Here is a 22,127-nt window from a genome sequence, read left to right as displayed (position 1 = left end):
CCCCCCCCCACCGCCATCCTCCCAGCTGTACTAACCTCCCCCCCCCCACCGCCATCCTCCCAGCTGTACGAATCACCTCCCCCCCCACCGCCATCCTCCCAGCTGTACAAATCACCCCCCCCCACCGCCATCCTCCCAGCTGTACAAATCACCCCCCCCACCGCCATCCTCCCAGCTGTACGAATCACCCCCCCCCCCACCGCCATCCTCCCAGCTGTACAAGTCACCCCCCCCACCATCCTCCCAGCTGTACGAATCACCCCCCCCCCCCCCCACCGCCATCCTCCCAGCTGTACGAATCACCCCCCCCCCCACCGCCATCCTTCCAGCTGTACAAATCACCCCCCCCCACCGCCATCCTCCCAGCTGTACGAATCACCCCCCCCCCCCCCACCGCCATCCTCCCAGCTGTACGAATCACCCCACCGCCATCCTCCCAGCTGTACGAATCACCCCCCCCCACCGCCATCCTCCCGGCTGTATGAATCACCCCACCGCCATCCTCCCGGCTGCAGGAATCACCCCCCCCCCCCACCGCCATCCTCCCAGCTGCAGGGATCAACCCCCCACCGCCATCCTCCCGGCTGTACGAATCACCCCCCCCCCACCGCCATCCTCCCAGCTGTACAAATCACCCCCCCCCACCGCCATCCTCCCGGCTGTATGAATCACCCCCCCCCCCCCGCCATCCTCCCGGCTGTATGAATCACCCCCCCCCCCCACCGTCATCCTCCCGGCTGCAGGAATCACCCCCCCCCACCGCCATCCTCCCAGCTGCAGGGATCAACCCCCCACCGCCATCCTCCCGGCTGTACGAATCACCCCCCCCCCCCACCGCCATCCTCCCAGCTGTACAAATCACCCCCCCCCACCGCCATCCTCCCGGCTGTACGAATCACCCCCCCCACCGCCATCCTCCCGGCTGTACGAATCACCCCCCCCCCCCACCGCCATCCTCCCAGCTGTACAAATCACCCCCCCCCACCGCCATCCTCCCAGCTGTACGAATCACCCCCCACCACCGCCATCCTCCCGGCTGTACGAATCACCCCCCCCCCACCACCGCCATCCTCTAAGCTGTATGAATCACCCCCCCCCCACCGCCATCCTCCCAGCTGTACTAGCCGTCCCCCCCCCACCGCCATCCTCCCAGCTGTACGAATCACCTCCCCCCCCACCGCCATCCTCCCGGCTGTACGAATCACCTCCCCCCCCACCGCCATCCTCCCAGCTGTATGAATCACCCCCCCCCCACCATCCTCCCAGCTGTACTAACCCCCCCCCCCCACCGCCATCCTCCCAGCTGTACGAATCACCTCCCCCCCACCGCCATCCTCCCGGCTGTACGAATCACCTCCCCCCCCACCGCCATCCTCCCAGCTGTACAAATCACCCCCCCCCACCGCCATCCTCCCAGCTGTACGAATCACCTCCCCCCCACCGCCATCCTCCCGGCTGTACGAATCACCTCCCCCCCCACCGCCATCCTCCCAGCTGTACAAATCACCCCCCCCACCGCCATCCTCCCAGCTGTACGAATCACCTCCCCCCCACCGCCATCCTCCCGGCTGTACGAATCACCTCCCCCCCCCCCCCCATCCTCCCAGCTGTACGAATCACCCCCCCCCCCACCACCGCCATCCTCCCAGCTGTATGAATCACCCCCCCCCACCGCCATCCTCCCAGCTGTACTAACCGTCCCCCCCCCACCGCCATCCTCCCAGCTGTATGAATCACCTCCCCCCCCACCGCCATCCTCCCGGCTGTACGAATCACCTCCCCCCCCACCGCCATCCTCCCAGCTGTACGAATCACCCCCCCCCCCGACCGCCATCCTCCCAGCTGTACGAATCACCCCCCCCACCGCCATCCTCCCAGCTGTACGAATCACCCCCCCCCCCCCCGCCACCATCCTCCCAGCTGTACGAATCACCCCCCCCCCCCACCGCCACCATCCTCCCAGCCGTACGAATCACCCCCCCCACCACCATCCTCCCAGCTGTACTTATCCCCCCCCCACTGGCATCCTCCCAGCTGTACTAACCCCCCCCACCGCCATCCTCCCAGCTGTACGGACCGCCATCCTCCCAGCTGTACGAATCACCCCCCCCCACCCCCATCCTCCCAGCTGTACGAATCGCCCACCCCCCCACCGCCATCCTCCCAGCTGTACGAATCACCCCCACCCCCACCGCCATCCTCCCAGCTGTACGAATCACCCCCCCCACCCCCATCCTCCCAGCTGTACAAATAACCCCCCCCCCCCCACCACCATCCTCGGACCTGTGAAAAAATCGGACCGCGTCACTTCCGGTGCTCGTACGTCAGGAGCACAGCTGATCGCTGGTCCAAGGCGCATGCGCAGATGCTTTTTTTTGGTCCGTGAATATCCTAGACTGAGGTAGGTCACTTGTGCCCGTCATACGCAGCAGTTGTGCCCTCCATATGCAGTCACTTGTACCCGTCATACGCGGCACTTCCTTCTTCTTCTTCTGTAGTGGCGGCTGTGGCTCCTGTGTCCGCTTGGCCCCTTAGGCTTCCTCCGTCATGTCTCCTTTTCCGCCAAAGCGTTAGGCATCCAATAGGATCGCCTAAAGCTTTGGCCAATCAGGAGACAGGTTTTACTGACCTGCCTGCTGATTGGCAAGGAGGAACTTTGGTGTGAAAATAGCTTCTGGCTCTTATCACGTGCTTAAAGATACACACCCCGCCTATTCCCGCCATAGTATTTCATGCGTCCGGCATCCTGAAAGGGGCCAGGCACATGAATAGGGAGGGCGGCAGAGGTGACGGGGGCGGTGCCCATGAGGGGACACCATTCTCTCCCCCGGAGGACGAGGACACCATTCTCTCCCCTGGAGGACAGGGACACCATTCTCTCCCCCGGAGGACGAGGACACCCTTCTCTCCCCAGAGGTAGGGAACACCATTCTCTCCCCCGGAGGATGAGGACACCATTCTCTCCCCCGGAGGACGAGGACACCCTTCTCTCCCCAGAGGACGGGGACACCATTCTCTCCCCCGGAGGATGAGGACACCATTCTCTCCCCCGGAGGACGAGGACACCATTCTCTCCCCCGGAGGATGGGAACACCCTTCTCTCCCCTGGAGGACGAGGACACCATTCTCTCCCCCGAGGACGAGGACACCCTTCTCTCCCCAGAGGTAGGGGACACCCTTCTCTCCCCCGGAGGACGGGGACACCATTCTCTCCCCCGGAGGACGAGGACACCATTCTCTCCCTCGGAGGACGGGGACACCATTCTCTCCCCCGGAGGACGAGGACACCCTTCTCTTTCCCCTGGAGGACGGGAACACCCTTCTCTCCCCTGGAGGACGAGGACACCATTCTCTCCCCCCGGAGGACACCATTCTCTCCCCCGAGGACGAGGACACCCTTCTCTCCCCAGAGGTAGGGGACACCCTTCTCTCCCCCGGAGGACGGGGACACCCTTCTCTCCCCCGGAGGACGGGGACACCCTTCTCTCCCCCGGAGGACGGGGACACCCTTCTCTCCCCCGGAGGACGGGGACACCCTTCTCTCCCCCGGAGGACAGGGACACCAGGGCTGGACTGGGACAAAAATATTGCCCTGGACTTCATACACTTTGACAAGTCTCTCCCATGGCGGCCGGCCCCCATGCGCCTCTGTCCCCCTCTCTGCTCCTCTAGTTCTCCCCCTGCTTCTCTGTTATCCCACATGCTTCTCTATCCCCCCCCCCATGCTCCTCTTACCCTCATGCTTCTCTGGTCCCCCCTGTGCTCCACTGATACCCCCCTGCTTCTCTGTTCCCACACATGCTTCTCTGTTCCTCTCCTACTCCTCTATACCCCCCCCCCATGATGCTCTGGTCACCCATGTGCCTCTATCCCCTGTCCCTCATGATGCTCTGGTTCCCCGCAGCGCTCACCTCCTCTCCCTGTCCAGCCCTGGTGTCCTCGTCCTCCGGGGGAGAGAATGGTGTCCTCGTCCTCCAGGGGAGAGAATGGTGTCCTCGTCCTCCAGGGGAGAGAATGGTGTCCCCTACATCTGGGGAGAGAAGGGTGTCCTTGTCCTCCGGGGAGAGAATGGTGTCCTCGGGGGAGAGAATGGTGTCCCCGTCCTCTGGGGGAGAGAATGGTGTCCTCCTCCTCCGGGGAGAGAATGGTGTCCTCGGGGGAGAGAATGGTGTCCCCGTCCTCTGGGGGAGAGAATGGTGTCCCCGTCCTCTGGGGGAGAGAATGGTGTCCCCGTCCTCCGAGGGAGAGAATGGTGTCCCCGTCCTCCGAGGGAGAGAATGGTGTCCCCGTCCTCCGAGGGAGAGAATGGTGTCCTCATCCTCCGGGGGAGAGAATGGTGTCCCCTACCTCTGGGGAGAGAAGGGTGTCCTCGTCCTCGGGGGAGAGAAGGGTGTCCTCGTCCTCGGGGGAGAGAATGGTGTCTCCGTCATCCGGGGGAGAGAATGGTGTCCCTGTCCTCCAGGGGAGAGAATGGTGTCCCCTACCTCTCGGGAGAGAAGGGTGTCTGTCCCCGTCCTAAGGGGAGAAGGGTGGCACCCTCTCCTCCTCCAACCACCCAAGGATCAGCTCTTCCAATTTGGCCCACACTGTGGCCCATCTCCTTCTCCTTCAAACAGCCAGGGGCCCACTCCTTCTCTACCAACCACCCTGGTTCTCTCTCCTTTTCCCCTGGCCACCCAGGGGCCCTCTTCTTCACTAAATGGCCACCAAGGGGCCCTCTCCTCCTCCAAACACCCAGGTGCCCTCTCCTTCTCCCACGGATACCCAGGGGCCCTCTCCTTCTCCCACGAATACCCAGGGGCCATCTCCTTCTCCCTAAGCCACCAGTGACCCCAAAGCGGGACACACATGCGCTCTGCCTTCCCGTGACCTGATACCCACCGTCCTGGGATGCCATGATGATGGTGTGCAAGTCTCCAGTGTGAGGGCTATAGGTAAACTCGCACTCAGCTTCTTTGGCCCGATTGGAGGAAAAGCAGCGGAGGTGATCCAGACCCCAGCACTTGACAGAGATCAAAGACCAGTGGTGGCCCCTGCATGGTGGGCCCACAATGCATGGGCACCGCCCCCGTCACCTCTGCCGCCCTCCCTATTCATGTGCCTGGCCCCTTTCAGGATGCCGGACGCATGAAATACTATGGCGGGAATAGGTGGGGTGTGTATCTTTAAGCACGTGATAAGAGCCAGAAGCTATTTTCACACCAAAGTTCCTCCTTGCCAATCAGCAGGCAGGTCAGTAAAACCTGTCTCCCGATTGGCCAAAGCTTTAGGAGATCCTATTGGATGCCTAACGCTTTGGCGGAAAAGGAGACATGACGGAGGAAGCCTGAGGAGCCAAGCGGACACAGGAGCCACAGCCGCCACTACAGAAGAAGAAGAAGAAGAAGAAGAAGAAGAAGAAGAAGGAAGTGCCGCGTATGACGGGTACAAGTGACTGCATATGGAGGGCACAAGTGCTGCGTATGACGGGCACAAGTGGCTGCAAATAGTGGGCACACTGGCTGCGTATGACGGGCATAAGTGACCTACCCCAGTCTAGGATATTCACGGACCAAAAACAAAGCATCTGCGCATGCGCCTTGGACCCGCGATCAGCTGTGCTCCTGGCATACGAGCACCGGAAGTGACGCGGTCCGATTTTTTCACAGGTCCGAGGATGGTGGTGGGGGGGTGATTCGTACAGCTGGGAGGATGGGGGTGGGGGGGGGGTGATTCGTACAGCTGGGAGGATGGCGGTGGGGGGGGGGTTGATTCGTACAGCTGGGAGGATGGCGGTGGGGGGGGGGGTGATTCGTACAGCTGGGAGGATGGGGGTGGGGGGGGGTGATCCCTACAGCTGGGAGGATGGCGGTGGGGGGGGGGTGATCCCTACAGCTGGGAGGATGGCGGTGGGGGGGGGTGATCCCTACAGCTGGGAGTATGGGGGTGGGGGGGGGTGATTCGTACAGCTGGGAGGATGGCGGTGGGGGGGGGGGGTGATCCCTACAGCTGGGAGGATGGCGGTGGGGGGGTGATCCCTACAGCTGGGAGGATGGGGGTGGGGGGGTGATTCGTACAGCTGGGAGGATGGCGGTGGGGGGGGGTGATTCGTACAGCTGGGAGGATGGGGGTGGGGGGGTGATCCCTACAGCTGGGAGGATGGCGGTGGGGGGGGTGATCCCTACAGCTGGGAGGATGGCGGTGGGGGGGGGACGGTTAGTACAGCTGGGAGGATGGCGGTGGGGGGGGTGATTCATACAGCTGGGAGGATGGCGGTGGTGGGGGGGGGGGTGATTCGTACAGCCGGGAGGATGGCGGTGGTGGGGGGTGATTCGTACAGCTGGGAGGATGGCGGTGGGGGGGGGTGATTCGTACAGCCGGGAGGATGGCGGTGGGGGGGGAGGTGATTCGTACAGCTGGGAGGATGGCGGTGGGGGGGGGACGGTTAGTACAGCTGGGAGGATGGCGGTGGGGGGGGTGATTCATACAGCTGGGAGGATGGCGGTGGTGGGGGTGATTCATACAGCTGGGAGGATGGCGGTGGTGGGGGGGGGTGATTCGTACAGCCGGGAGGATGGCGGTGGTGGGGGGTGATTCGTACAGCTGGGAGGATGGCGGTGGGGGGGGGGGGGTGATTCATACAGCCGGGAGGATGGCGGTGGGGGGGGAGGTGATTCGTACAGCTGGGAGGATGGCGGTGGGGGGGGTGATTCATACAGCTGGGAGGATGGCGGTGGTGGGGGGGGTGATTCGTACAGCCGGGAGGATGGCGGTGGTGGGGGGTGATTCGTACAGCTGGGAGGATGGCGGTGGGAGGGGGTGATTCATACAGCCGGGAGGATGGCGGTGGGGGGGGACGGTTAGTACAGCTGGGAGGATGGCGGTGGGGGGGGTGATTCATACAGCTGGGAGGATGGCGGTGGTGGGGGGGGTGATTCGTACAGCCGGGAGGATGGCGGTGGTGGGGGGTGATTCGTACAGCTGGGAGGATGGCGGTGGGGGGGGTGATTCGTACAGCCAGGAGGATGGCGGTAGGGGGGGAGGTGATTCGTACAGCTGGGAGGATGGTGGTGGGGGGGGGTGATTCCTGCAGCTGGGAGGATGGCGGTGGGGGGGGGGGGTGATTCATACAGCCGGGAGGATGGCGGTGGGGGTGATTCATACAGCCGGGAGGATGGCGGTGGGGGGGGGTGATTCGTACAGCTGGGAGGATGGCGGTGGTGGGGGGGGTGAGGATGGTCCCGTGTACATGGAGCCTAAAAAAATACAGAAGAGCGGAACTTTACTTTTTGGCACTTTAAACTTTCCCATTGAAATGAGTAATAACATGGAAATGTGTTTGTTTGTCGGGTATTCAGAAGCTCTCCACCTAAATAGACATTTTCTTGACAGACTTTAATATTGGGCATTAAACTGTTGCTCCGCCTCCGTCCCGCCTACCCGAGTCTGTGAAATTCTCGGACCAAAATAGTATGGGAACAAGCAGACGGGGCTGGAGGCGGTGCTGGTGGCAATGTAATTGAGAATGTTGCTCCGCCTCCGCCCGCCCACCCAGATCTATATTTTTCACGGACCTCAAGAAGCTCTGCTTAGGGACGGGGCTGGAGGCGGTGCTGCCGATAATGTCATTAAAACTCTTGCACCGCCTCCGCCCCGCCCAACCGAGTCTCTGAATTGTGCTTGATCCGCCTCTGCCCGCCTACCCCAGTCTATGATATTCACGGACCCAAAAAAAAATATCTGCGCATGCGCTGCGCATGCGCCGTGGACCCGCGATCAGCTGTGCTCTGACGTACGAGCACCGGAAGTGACGCGGGTCCGATTTTTTCACAAGTCCGAGGAAATTTCACATCACCGGTTTACACAGGGGCGGCACGACTTTGGGGGCGACTCGGCAAGGCGATCTCAAGACGACTTCAGAGGTGACTTGCAAAATGACTTCTGTATTAAAGTCAATGCAAGTCGCCCCCAAAGTCGTACAAAAACCTTTTTCTAAGTCGGAGCGACTTGAGTCGCTCCTATTAGAAAGGTTCCATTGAACAGAGCGGAGCGCGACTTGTCAGGCAGCTGAGTCGCCCCTGTGTGAACCAGCTCTGACAGGTGATAGTGATCAACACTAATACATAAATAAACAATTAATAATAAAGCTGGTGCAAAAATAGTCGATACATGAGACTGTATTTTCTCAAACAAGGTAAGCTGAATATATACCGATGATCCATTGTCACAGGGCCCTTAAATGGCATGTGGCCCTTAGACCTGCACTGCATGCAATAAATTTGTGTCAGGACAACTTATGCCTATACTGCTTCCAGGTAAGCATTGATGTCAAAGCATTGAAATTGCAGCTACTGTAGAGACTAGAATTTTCAAAAATTCAACAATAGCAGCCTCCATAACCTCTCATGACAGTAATACATCCCAGTGCCCCTTTCAGTAACCATGTTTAAAGCGGTTTTAAACCCCTGAAGAGTAAAAAGAAAATATTGCATACTAGCACATTATGAAATACTTACCTTAGAATGAAGCACTTCCAGTGGCGCCTGCTCACCGCTGAGACTGCTAACATCTTTCCCTGGTGTTTCTTCCAGGTTCGCGGGCTCCGGTGCTGTGAGTGGCAAGAGCCGTGATGACATCACTCCTGCGTATACGCACAGGAGCCGGCGTTTCTGGCACGGGCTCTGGAGATCTGACATGTAAGCTGGACCTTCAGAATGCATGCACTGATGATGTCATCGGCTGAAGGCACTCTGACTATATCCTAAACTTTGCAAGTTTAGGATATATTCACATTACCTACAAGTAATCCTTATTATAGGCTTACCTGTAGGTACACGTGGTGTAACAGAGTTTACAACCACTTTAAATTATATTAGGTATTTTGGAGAAACATTTCTACACTGTGTGCGCAATTATTAGACAAGTGAGTAATTTGACCAAATCATAATTTGTATGCATATTGTCGAACTCCAAGCTGTATAAACGTGAATGCTTATTGGATTTAAGCATATTAGGTGATGTGTATTTCTGTAAAGGGGGAGGGTGTGGCCTACGGAGATAAACACCCTATATCAAGGTGTGCATAATTATTAAGCAGCTTCTTTTCCTCAAGAAAAAAGGGCCAAACAAAAGATTTACCTGACTGAAAAGTCACACATTTTAAAAAGTCTTTCAGAGGGATGCAGCATGCTTGAAAGATTTTTTTGCTAAGATTTTGGGGTGTGATCACAGAACCATCAAAGTTTTTTTGCAAATAGTCAACAGGGTTGCAAGAAATGTGTTGAGAAAAAAAGATGCAAATTAACTGACATTAAAAGATTTAAGAAGAATCAAATGTAAAGCTACCAGGAACCCATTATCCTCCAGTGCTGTCATATTCCAGAACTGTAACCTACCTGGAGTGCCCAGAAGTAGAAAGTGTTCAGTGCATAGAGACATAGCCAAGGTAAGGAAGGCTGAAACCACCTGACCACCACTGAACAAGACACATAAGTTGAAACATCAAGACTGGGCCAAGAAATTGAAGAAGGTTTTATGGACTGATAAGATGAGAGTGACTCTTGATGGGTCTGTGGCTGGATCAGTAATGGGCTCAGAGCTCCACTTCCACTCAGATGCCAGTAAGGTGGAGGTGGGGTACTGGTATGGGCTGGTATTAGAGATTAGCTAGTTGGACCTTTTCAGGTTGAAGATGGACTCAAAATCAACTCCCAAACCTACTGCCAATTTTTAGAAGACACTTTCTTCAGTCAGTGGTACAGGAAAAAATCTGCATCTTTCAAGAAGACCATGATATTTACTGTATATACTTGAGTATAAGCCGACTCGAATATAAGCCGAGGCACCTAATTTTACCACAAAGAAATGGGAAAACGTATTGACTTGAGTATAAGCCTAGGATGTCCATCTGCATGCCTCACTGTGTCCATGTGCATGCCTCACTGTGCCCATGCCTCACTGTGCCCATGCCTCACTGTGCCCATGCCTCACTGTGCCTCACTGTGTCCATGTCTCACTGTGTCCATGACTAGACTTACGTTTAACATGGGAGTATATAGAAGGGGTGCCCGGCTTTGAAAAAACTGTGCTCCCGGGCCGTAGGTCCCCCAGACAGCAAACTTTGTACCGGGTCCCCAAAGTTACCAGAGAAATGACCGTTTAACATGGGAGTCTATGGAAGGGGTGCCCGACTTTGAAAAATCGGTGCTCCCCGGCCGTAAGTCCCCCGGACAACGAACTTTGCACACATGCACACTTGTAGAGGAAGAGTGGGGCTATATGTGTGTCAAGTTACCCCGGCCGGTACCGGGTCCCCAAAGTTTGGGAGATCAGGCACAAAAAGGTGACTCGAGTATAAGCTGAGGGGGGGCATTTTCAGCACAAAAAAAATGTGCTGAAAAACTCGGCTTATACTCGAGTATATACGGTATGCAGGACAATGCTCCATCATATGCATTAAAGTATTCCACTGCTTGGCTAGCCATTAAGGCCCTTAAAGATGAAAGAATAATGACAGGGCCCCATTCCTCACCTCACCTAAACCCTATTGAGAACTTGTGGGTCTTTCTTAAATGTGAAGGAAAACAGTACACGTCTTTGAAACAGTGTCTGGGAGGCTGTGCTGGCTGCTGCACAAAAAGTTGATTGCCGACAGATCAAGAAACTGACAGACTCCATGTATGAAAGACTTATGACCGTTATTGAAAAGAATGGTGGCTATATTGGTCACTGTTTTTTTTTTATGTTAAATGTCAGAAGTGTTTATTTGTAAAATTTGACTTCTTTCTTAGTCTCACTTTAATAGATGAAAACAAACAAGTGAGATGGGAAATTTTTAATTTATCATTTAGTTATAAATAATTCTGCACACTAAGGCCTTGTACACACGGTCGGACCAAACTGATGAGAATCGTCCGACGGACCATTTTCATCGGTTCACCGCTGAAGTGGCCTGATGGTCTGATGTGCGTACACACCATTGTTCCAAAAACTGATCGGGTCAGAACGCGGTGACGTCAAACACACGTCGTGCTGAATAAAACGAAGTTCAATGCTTCCAAGCATGCGTCGACTGTATTCTGAGCATGCGTGGGTTTTGAACCAATGCTTTCTGTACTAACCATCGGTTTGGACCGATCGGGCAGCGGTCCATCGGTTCGGTTTTGAAGCATGTTTTAAAATTTTGGACCGAAGGAAAACAGACCGATGGGCTATACACGCGGTTGGTTTGGACCGATGAAACTGAACCTCGGTCCATTCTCATCGGTTTTGTCCGACCGTGTGTACGGGGCCTAATAGTTGCCCAATAATTGTGCACACATAGATATTCTCCTAAGAAAGCCAAAAGATTTCTTTAACTTTCTTAAGTATTCAGGTTTGAGGTTTATTAACATTTTGGATTGACCGAGAGCACTGTAGTTGTTCAATAATTAAATGAATCCTCAAAAATACAACTTGCCTAATAATTATCCACACAGTGTAGTTGTGTTAGCAAGAGCCGAGACTCGTGATTCTGTCTTTGGTTGCAAAATGCTGGCAAGTTAAAATGTATACAAAAAAGAAACAGTGAGAGCTCAGAGACTAGAGCCGCTAGCACAAAAAAGGTAACAAATATAATATTCAATAAATCAAAAACAGTGCAGCGCTTTTAATAAAGTGCATAAGAATGAAATAATAAAAATATATACATAAAGTGTATGAGGAAAATTCATAAAAATATATACATAAAGTGCATGAAGAAAATCATAAAGCTACACACACAAAATTCAATTGAAAGAAATTCATATAAAGTGCATAAGAAACATTCATAAAACTATACACGCAAAGTGCATCTGAATAATATACAAACCAGAACACAAACTTAGAAAAACCCCACTTAAGTGCCCAAAAATGTCCCCCTATACAGTGTTCCCAAAGGGCCACTTGAATAGCTTTACAACAGACTCCCACCTTTACAGCATATACACCCCTTGCATCAGAGTCTGACAGAGTGCCCCCTTACACATACCTTCACCACTGGCGGGTGGCTGGCGTCAAAAGGCTTTTAAAAAATCGACCTGTTTCTGGCTCTGAACTGTGCATGCACAGTTGTGGAGTCAGACCAATTAATGAATTGAACTGGTGCAGTGGGGTTTGTGACTACAAGACATGCCTGATAAGTGCCATGTCGTTACTGTGCAAGTGCACACCTGAACCTGCCCTGCTGCCTGAACTAAGGCCGAGCCTGGCAGTTCTCAAATTGGCTGGTTTTGCAACTGTGTACACAGAGTTCAGAGCTGATGACAAGGGGACTTTAATGGGCACCTTTCTCCCATTCACAGACATTTATGGACAGGAGAAATGTGCCTGTTTTTTTTTTTTTAAATCCTCTCTAAATTTACAGATGGTTGGCAGCACAGTGCTGGGGTGTACACATGCTGCTAGATATTGCAAGTGGTGAGTTGGTTCCAATGTTAACTTCTGAAGGTTCAACATTTATCCAAACCTTTTCAAGGACTCAACTGTCCATGTTGTTCACATTGTCATCTGGAACTTGTTTTGACTGCTCCCTCAACAAGAGGTTGTTCAGATATCACACACTGGGGATGACCTGGGAGTATGACAAAGCAACCTTAGTGAATGGTAGGGGTGTGGAAGACAGGTGGAAAGGCAGGGCCATGAACTGGATTTGCTGGGAATCTACAGAAAAGCAAAGAAAGTTTTAATTCATTGGAAAAAAATAGGACATGCAAGTACTGTATGTATACTTGATCTGGAAGAAGGCTACAACAGGCCTTCTGGATTCCTTGCAGAATTTTGGGGTCCGAAGGGAGAGCCTTGAAATTTGATGGGTTGGAAGACACCTTTTGGTTTAAAGACTGTGAAAAGGTAGGAGAAGAATCCCTGAAATAATTCTGATGGATTAACTGGGTGATAACCCTTTTATCCAGAAGATCTGCATGGAGACCTGTGCAGTCACATAGGTAGGTTAGAAGACATGAACTGGGAAGAGGGTTTGGAGCAGCACTCTACTGTGGAGCCCCTGGAAACCACCTCCTGTACCCAGGAATCTAAAAAGCTGTCTGTCCAGGTTCCACAAGGGCTAACAGATGTCCCACTACTTTGGAAGGTAATGGCACCCACTATCTCACCTACACAGTAGATTAAGGCTGCTGTCATGAGTTCTAATTGCTTAACTAGACTTTCACAGACTAGAAACATGGCTGAGGCAGGTTGCAATGCAGGGCCAGCCAGAGAAAACAAGGTTTTTGGTAAACATCTTCAAACATTTATCAATATGATTCTTAAAAACAGACGCAGGAATCATCAGTACTTTGTTAGGGTGGGACACTGTTTGATCAATGGATGAAATTGCCAGTTCTTAATAAAAGACTCCTAAAATTGGTACAAGGCTGCCAAAGATTTTGGAGATGTGAACAGCTTATCAAGAGTCTCACAGTCTCCACAAAGGATGTCTGGGACTAGTAGGTGCACCAGAAAGTTATTGGTAGTCTTAGGGCCTCGAAGGAATCCTAGACAGGAAGCAGCACTGGTAAAAGCATCAGGCTTCTCTTCCAGTTTTAAAGTGGTGCACACCCCATCAATAACCACATCAATGGCAGTTGCTCCTCAGGGGCAACACCATCTGTTAAAGATTTCTGAGGCTCAGCATCAGACAGAGAGCGTGTGCAGCAGAGGCCGCTAAGGCTGCAAGCAGACCAGTTAACAGCTTTGCAGGGTAAAGCTTGGAGGTAAATCGTTCAGAGTAAGTAATAAAGGTTGCAAGTTGGAATTAACTGCAGTGAATACCTCTTAGGATAGCACCAAGAGGGAGGGGGAGGATGGGGGGCACATCTATATGAGCTAAGGAAGAGTGCAGGGACTCGAGGAGAGGGCAACATTCCAGGCTGTCAGTGTCAAGCCCTTGGGTTGGTGAATTGCAGGCAGGACTGGACCCATAAGTGGATTGTTAGGTTGTACTGGACTGGTCACTGTTTTTTTTAAAGCAAAAGCCAAACAATTCCTGCAGGCGGCAGCATAACCTAATAGTCTATTAATACTGTGTCCCTCAATAAATGAGAAAAAAAAACTTTCTACCGGGCCTAACGCCTAAAGTTAGGAAAGATATTGTTGGGCAGAGGACATTGGACCTGCCACAGAATGCAACCATAGGAGTTTATTTACTAAAACTGATGGGGTCAAAATCTGGTGCAGCTGTGCATGGTAGCCAATCAGCTTCTAACTTCAGCTTGTTAAATTAAGCTTTGACAAAAAAAATGGAGGCTTATTGGTTTCTATGCAGAGCTGCGTCAGATTTTGCACTCTCCAGTTTTAGTAAATTAACCCCATAGTTCTTTCAATGCAAATGTAACCTCAAAACGCTAAAGGAAAATTAAAACATACACATTACATTTGAAGTTTTGGATTTGGACGAAGCTTGTTTTTGCTACAACTCAAATGCACAAATTAGGATTTTGATAGAAATAAGTGAAAATTATATTAATCTATTATGTATGGTGTAGCACCTACAGGGGTTGATTTAAAATTTAGCTTTTTAGCAAGATGAATGCAGTATGTTATAAAAAAAAATACTGGAGGAACATTTGCATTCATCAGCCAGGAAGCTGCGCATGGGACATATTCGGACATTCCAACATCACAATGGTCCAAAACACAAGGCCAAGTCGAACTGTCATTGGCTACAGCAGAATAGAGTGAAGGTTCTGGAGTGGCCATCTCAGTCTCCTGACCTCAATATCATTGAGCCACACTGGGGAGATCTCAAACGTGCACTTCATGCAAGACAGCCCAAGAATTTACAGGAACTGGAGGCTTTGTGCCAAGAGGAATGGGCAGCTTTACCATCTGAGAAGATAAAGAGCCTCATCCACAAATACCACAAAAAACTTCAAGCTGTCATTAAAGGGGGCAATACACGGTATTAAGAACTGGGGTATGTTAAATTTTGATCAGGGTCATTTGGGTAGTTTCTGTTGCCATTATGATTTAGGAAGAGTACACACTGTTGATTGATAATAAATGGCTTCAGCCAAACACTAACCATGAGTGAAAGAAAAGTTTTTGTGTTATCATTCATATTCTCTGAAAAAAGGCCAAGAAATCATAAATTCTGCCAGGGTATGTAAACTTATGAGCACAACTGTATGTAACACACAGGTTTAATTCAGATAAAAATCACACTTACATCAAGAGCGTAAAATCATAGCATCAATTGTAAACAGTTAGCAATCGCCCATCCTTTTGGGAACTTTGCGCAATGACGTCAGCAAGCCACTCCTTCCAATAAGGGAGGAATTCAGTCCTCCTTGATTCTATGATTTTACGCTCTTGATGTAAGTGCAATTTTTATATGAATTAAACCTGAATAAACCTGTGAAGAAGATTTTCAGATGACTTACTTAACTGGACTTGTATATCATTCCTTGTTCAGATTTGCATAAAGCTACAAGAAAACCACTGAACTATACAGTATAGTCACACCCTGTTTGTCTTGTTTTATACTGGTTACTTTTTTGAACTTCAGAAAAAATTGTCACCAAAAACAATAATTGTAATACAATACAGGTCAATGCAATAAGTTGTATAGAACTGACATCCTACCTTACAGAAATGTACTCTTAGCAAAGTCCAGCACATGACAAAATATTGAGCTTTTCCTGCAGAGAAAGCTGCAAAATTTCAATATTACCTTGTCTTCAAGGGCAGCCATTCTTTCCTTCAAGTGCAACTGTAGCCGTTCATTCGATTCAGTTAGGAGTCTATCCACTGTATCAGAAAGCCTTTTATTGTGTTCTTCATTCATTTTCTCCCTCTGTCTAGCCTAGACCGCAAAATTAAACACAAATATATAAACTATATTCAGCTATTGGTTACAGTCTACTTGTTCTTCAATGGTTTTGGTCATTCCCAACAGCAATACAACCTATTACATACAAGGGTATTAAACACATTTTAGCCATTGTCTACTGCTGCTATCAACCAAATCCTGTGACGAGAGAATGGGGGCGAGGACCGAGTCACACTGTCTGTGTCAATGGAAGCAGACAGCGCGGCTAGGGATCAAGCCTGCAGGTGTGCCACCATGGGAAGTGGGTTCCTATGGTGGCACACCAAGAAGAGGAGGATCATCGAGAGACCCAAGAAGAGGATCGGGGCTATTCTATGCAAAATCATTGCACATAACAGGTAAGTATAACATGTTTGTTATTTAAAAAAAATAGGTTTACACTCACTTTAAGCAATCAACAAACTTTGCTGCCCCATAATATGTATATAAACTTAAAAAAATGAGTGACACTAAAGCAGCCCTCAAAATTTCCTCTTACATGCTCGCATTTGGCAAGTGGAAATAAGTTGAGGGCGAGTGTTCTGGTTTAGCTCAGATGCGGGGTGAGTCCGCACGGCCGGCTCAGCTGGCAGGCCAGCTTGGCTCGGGCGGGGAGCAGGTTCACTCTGCTCATGTGGGAAAGTGGGCCAGCTCAGCTTGCCTCGGGCAGAGGGAGTCCGCTTGGTTTATGCTGGGAATCAGGCCAGCTCGGCTCGGCTCGGCTCAGGCAGGGGGCGGGTCCACTGGGCTCAGATGGGGAGGGGTGAAGCGAACATACCACAACGGAGACTGTCACCTTAAACAGCTGCTCCACCCATGGCAACCAATATGGCGTCTCCGTAGCTACCACTCATAGGAACTTCATAAGAGTGCAACAACAGGAAATGTTGCAACAAGAGCAGAGGAGTCCTTAGAGTTCAGTTATGTGGCATGTTCTCATGCAGAACTGTGTCTGCAGGTGTGTTCCAGGTCAGGGATTTCTTCTTCTGCACTACAACCTCTCATGTCAATGGCATACTTTAAATCCGGTCTGATGATAGCTGGAGCAGAAAGTGCAAAATTTAGTAAAAGTGTATTTTTGTCAGGGACCCTCCCCCTGTGCTATTGCTTTTCCATATTTGACACTGCACTGCTTGTTAAATAGTGTTGGGCCAGTTCACACTAGAATGCATTGTGGCAAAGGTGCATTCTCAAGTTGTTTCCTGTACCGCACATGAATCTGCTGCCTTTGAGAGACGCACGTGGTTCCATTAATTTCCAATGTCACTCAAAACGCATCAGTTGCAGCCACCAAGGCCACATGTGGTTTGGTGCGGCACAATTTGAGAAAGTTGTGCTTGTGCTACTTTTTGCGTTTTCCCATGTGTTCTGTTAAAAATGGAATCCATGTATTCTATTGTGAACTGATGCGTTTTTGACATGCAAAATTTTTGACACAATTTTCATCCTTTTTTTTTTAGGAGGAGGAGGCTGGATTTAAGTCTACGTTCACACCACAAAAGTGTCCTCCAGATCCATTCCAGATGTGTTTCTGCATGTGTGTTTAAGCGTTTCCGGATGCATTCCAGATGCTTTTTTTTGTTATCCATATATTATTTATCACAGTCAGATCAATGAAATATGCTTTATGTTAATATTGTTAAAGTTGTTGTTAATATTTATCTTTGTAAATTAATTCTGCATAAAACATTCAACAGTGTTATTTCATGAGATCATTTATGAGGGCGTGTTTAGAGGCGGGCCAGTGTAGGGGTTGGGTGGGGCAACTGGTGGAGAGTAACCCTTAAGGCCTGGCTAGGAGCTCAGGACTTGAAATTTTGAGCCCTGTTCTAAAGAGTCAGACCACCCTAAATTAATGTTAGTAATAGGTGGAGTCTACTGGCCAACCATCAGTATTTTTACTGGCAATAGCTTTTTTCTCCTGCCAGTAAATGCCAGTTACAGGAATAGGTTGCCAGTAAAAAAATATGGCTTTGAGCCAGCCGAAACCATCCGACTGCCTGCTACATTGTGTTTCGGCAGGTCTGGCAGAGGAGGTGGCTGATCGTGTCATCTGATGTCATGGTGCAAGGGAGCTGAGTGGAGAGGCCAGAGCCTCAAATGCGGGTCTGTGGGATGGAAACAAGGCAACCCAGGAGTGGGACTCTCATTGCTGATTGAACTGCAGACTGAAGGGACCACCTGGTGGGGAAAGAGACTGTCACTGTGACTCTAGTGGGAATGTGTTGTGGCGGTGAGGTGTCATCATCATCTTTGCTGCTGCATACTGCTGTCAGTGTCACTGTGAGAGTAAATTTCCCATTCTAATTTCTTGCCCTGTCCCTAAGCTACTTACTTTATCAAATATCAATATCAATTTATAAAATAAGAAATATGGGCCAGATTCACATAGAACTGCGGCGGCGTAACGTATCGTAGATACGTTACACTGCCGCAAGTTTTCATCGCAAGTGCCTGATTCACAAAGCACTTGCGATGAAAACTACTCTGGCGCAAGGCGGGCCAATTCAAATGGGCGTGTGCCATTTAAATTAGGCGCGCTCCCGCGCCGGACCTACTGCGCATGCTCCGTTTCCTACCTCCCGCCGTGCTTTGCGCGCCGTGACGTTATTTTTTCGAATGGCGACGTGCGTAGCGTACTTCCGTATTCCCGGACGTGTTACGCAAACGACGTTAAATTTAAAATTTCAACGCGGGAACGACGGCCATACTTTAGACAGCAATACAATTGCTGACTAAAGTTAGGGCACCCAAAACGACGACTAAATTTGCGACGGGAAACTAGACTAGCGGCGATGTAGCGAACGCGAAAATCCGTCGGGGATCCGCCGTAACTGCTAATTTGCATACCTGGTTTACGACGCGAACTCCACCCAGCGGCGGCCGCGGTATTGCATCCTAAGATCCGACAGTGTAAAACAATTACCGGCTAGACCACGCCCCTCCACCTGTCGGATCTTATGGATATCTATGCGTAACTGATTCTATGAATCAGTCGCATAGATAGAAACAGAGATACGACGGCGTATCAGGAGAAACGCCATCGTATCTCTTTGGTGAATCTGGCCCTATGTTTTTTGCCCTAATATCTACCTTTAATCACATTGGTAATTGCATATTGTATTTGTTTGTAGCCTAAATACTGAAATTTGCACTTAAAACTGTAATTTTGGAAATGCCAGTAAAAACGTATCGGTGCCAGTAAATTTTGGGTGTCGTGTCAGTAAATTTTAATCTGGTAGGTTGGCAACTGGCAGAGAGAGTAGGACACCTTTTATAGACTATGGCAGGTATGCAGATCTGAGATTTCTAAAGCAGGGTTACCATCAGAGTCCCAGAATAAATGTATGAATAATTTAAAGTGGATGTAAACCCACTCACATCCTTTCTAAACTACTGCCATAGTGCTGATCTATAAGGATATACATGCCTGCCTACCTGTCAAATGTCTCCCCTCTGTCTGTTATAAGAGCTGAAAAACTGCAGATTCTGTGGGTGGATCTGTTGTCTGGAGCTCGGTGGGTGGAGTCCTGATGTCAGTAGACTCCCCGCCCTCCTCTTCACTCCCCTTGTCAACATGCATTTTTTCCTGTGTATTCCTTACACTAAATTCTGCTATGATCACTAACATCCAGTCAAAATCCAGAAAAGTAACCACGTGACTTCAGAAAAGGAGTGGGGGTGGGAATTAAAAAATAATGCCTGTCTCCAGGCTAGTGCATGAGATATGTAAATAACCTGTCACTCACAGCAAGGGGGCGGAACGGACTAAGGTTTCTCTCTGTAAGTCAGTTGTATTTCACTGAACAATAAAACTGGATTAACTCTGTGTGGCAAGACTGGGCACAGGTGATGGGAAATCTTATTCTGTACATTGTGACATCAAAAAAAATTATAAAAAAAATGTATAAAAAAAATTTGGGTTTACATCCACTTTAAGAATCTTGACCCCCCTAGCTTTTGTTTTTTAAAAGCAAAATTTCAGTGCAACTTGCCACGCACACTGTTAGATGCTTGCATTTTCATAATGAACACATTGTGAGGTGTAAAAACATAAAGTTTAAGCTTTATATGCATCTGCAAATGTTCATGCATTACAGGTAACTTCGCAGCTCTTTCCAACACTTTGAGAACTACAGCTTCCAGTATGAAGCATGTGAGAGAAGGTGAAAAAACACCCCATGAGAAGCGAGAAACAGAACATCAATGATTATTAACAATGAACTGCCAGAACAATGTTTTACCTAAAAGATATTCAAATACTGAATATCACAAAATCTTCTGAATGTTCAAACAACATTCTGCCATTTGTACAATGTAGGCAACATTTGTTCAGCAAACCTTGCGTGGAAGACATTTAGGGGTTGATTTACTAAAGGCAAATAGACTGTGCACTTTGCAAGTGCAGTTGCTCCAGAGCTTCCAATCACGTGCACGCAAAAACGCATTTATTTTGTATTTTTCATGCATGTGATTGGGTTATCTTTGCAAGATGAAGCTGTACCTCATTTACTAAGCTCTGAAGCAACTGCACTCGCAGAGTATATTTGCCCTTAGTAAATCAACCCCAAAATGTCCAAAATCGTATATATTTGCACTGGCAATTTACACACAGGGCCGGATTAACAATGGGGCTGATGGAGCTGCAGCTCCAGGCCCCTTTCTCAAGATAGGCCCATTTGCCCAAAAAAAAAAAAAAAAAATTTTATTTTTATTTTTTTTTATTTTTTTTTTCTAAGATCGAATTTGGGGAATTGTAGCTCGATGACCAGAGGTCACAGAAACCCCACATTTGGGGGTAGGCATGGGAAGAGCTACCCCACAACTGGTTAAAATATGGGACGGCTATCATTTATGGTTCCGGAGATACGGGCCTGCTTGCACAGCCTGTCAGAAGCTACATTCAGAGCGGCCAATATAAATACAAGCTGACACACTGCAGCAGACTGATAGGATCACAGTGCTTATAATAATTATTTGTATATTACTCATGGTAATTAACCCCTTGCCACCCAGGCCAATTCTGACACTTCTCTACTACATGTAAAAATCATCATTTGTTTTTTGCTAGAAAATTACGGTGGTCTTTGCACTTTTTATGTTGCAGGGTACAGAGCTGCACGATTCTGGCTAAAATGAGAATTGCAATTTTTTTGCTTAGAAGATAGATCACGATTCTCTCACGATTGTTGCGGCGTAACATCATCTTTCACATTAAAAAAAAAAAAAAATGGGCTAACTTCACTGTTTTGTTTTTATGGTTTTTATTATTCATTGAAGTGGGAAAATGCAGTGTGACATAAAATATTGCAGCAATAGCCATTTTATTCCCTAGAGTCTCTGCTAATATATATATAATGTTTGGCAGTTCCAAGTAATTTTCTAGCAAAAAATATTGCTTTCTAACTTAAGAAACAAGTGTTGGACTTTAAGTGGTTAAATTTAGTTACAATGTTAGTTAGTTACAATGTTTCATTTTGTTTACAAACTTCGCAGACTGCCCAGATTTGTTCTTTACACACAGAAGTTTATCCCTTTGATCTAAGAAGGAAGTGTCAGTTACAATGTTTCCTGCTAAAAACTTGGCAGACTGCCCAGATATTTTCTTTTGACAGCTGAAAGTCTCTCCACGTTATATGAAAGAATCAGCAAACTCTGCATTGAAGATCGTCAGGGGGGTTGAATCGAGATCACGATTTTTTTAACGATTAATTGTGCAGCTCTAGCACGGTATTTGCGCAGCAATTTTTCAAACACGTTTTTTTGGAAAAAAATGTTTCATTCATTAAAAAAAACAGTTAGTTAGTTAAGTTAGCACAATTTTTTTTGGTATCCTAAGCGATGCTTTACATTTTTTTAGGTTACATGTTTAGAGTTACAGAGGAGGTCTAGTACTAGAATTATTGTTCTCGCTCTAACGATCGTGGCGTATGTAACCTGTGTGTATCTGGCTCTGATACTACCAGTGCCTACCCAGCCACTCACTAGTATCTCTCCCCAGCCTGTCCCCACACACCCTCTCACCTGCTGACCTGTGGATGGGGGAATCACTCCTGCAGTGTTATTGTGTTCTGCCAGTGCGTACAATGATCAGTGTTACTAACTTTAGCTGGCAGCACTGATTGTTTTAAGAAAAAAAAACAGGCTGGTTGTACTCAAGTTGATTAATAGATTGACTTGTGTAAAACCAGCTAGCCCATACATAGATCGACTATGGCTGGTCTCTGCATAATTGGCGTAATTTCAATCCATGTATGACCCGCTTAACCACTACTCAGTCCCTAAATATCCTTCCACTCCTGTACATAGTGCTCACTGTCAT

General features: G+C 49.4%; 1 protein-coding gene across 12 annotated transcripts in view; it reads right to left on the bottom strand.

The window, feature by feature from the left end:
- Positions 1 to 22,127, bottom strand: part of PPFIA2 (PTPRF interacting protein alpha 2) — a 480,721-nt gene that overhangs the window by 115,616 nt on the left and 342,978 nt on the right. For all 12 annotated transcript variants that reach the window (XM_040344191.1, XM_040344192.1, XM_040344193.1 and 9 more), the window contains one exon: positions 15,668 to 15,799. In XM_040344191.1, the coding sequence (XP_040200125.1) occupies positions 15,668 to 15,799 (132 nt within the window). The remainder of the gene's footprint in view (positions 1 to 15,667; positions 15,800 to 22,127) is intronic.

Source organism: Rana temporaria, chromosome 3 (assembly GCF_905171775.1).
Source record: "Rana temporaria chromosome 3, aRanTem1.1, whole genome shotgun sequence".
In the NCBI taxonomy this organism is placed as follows: Eukaryota; Metazoa; Chordata; class Amphibia; order Anura; family Ranidae; genus Rana; species Rana temporaria.
Note: the sequence above shows the minus strand (reverse complement) of the source record. Positions and strands in the feature narration are given on the sequence as shown.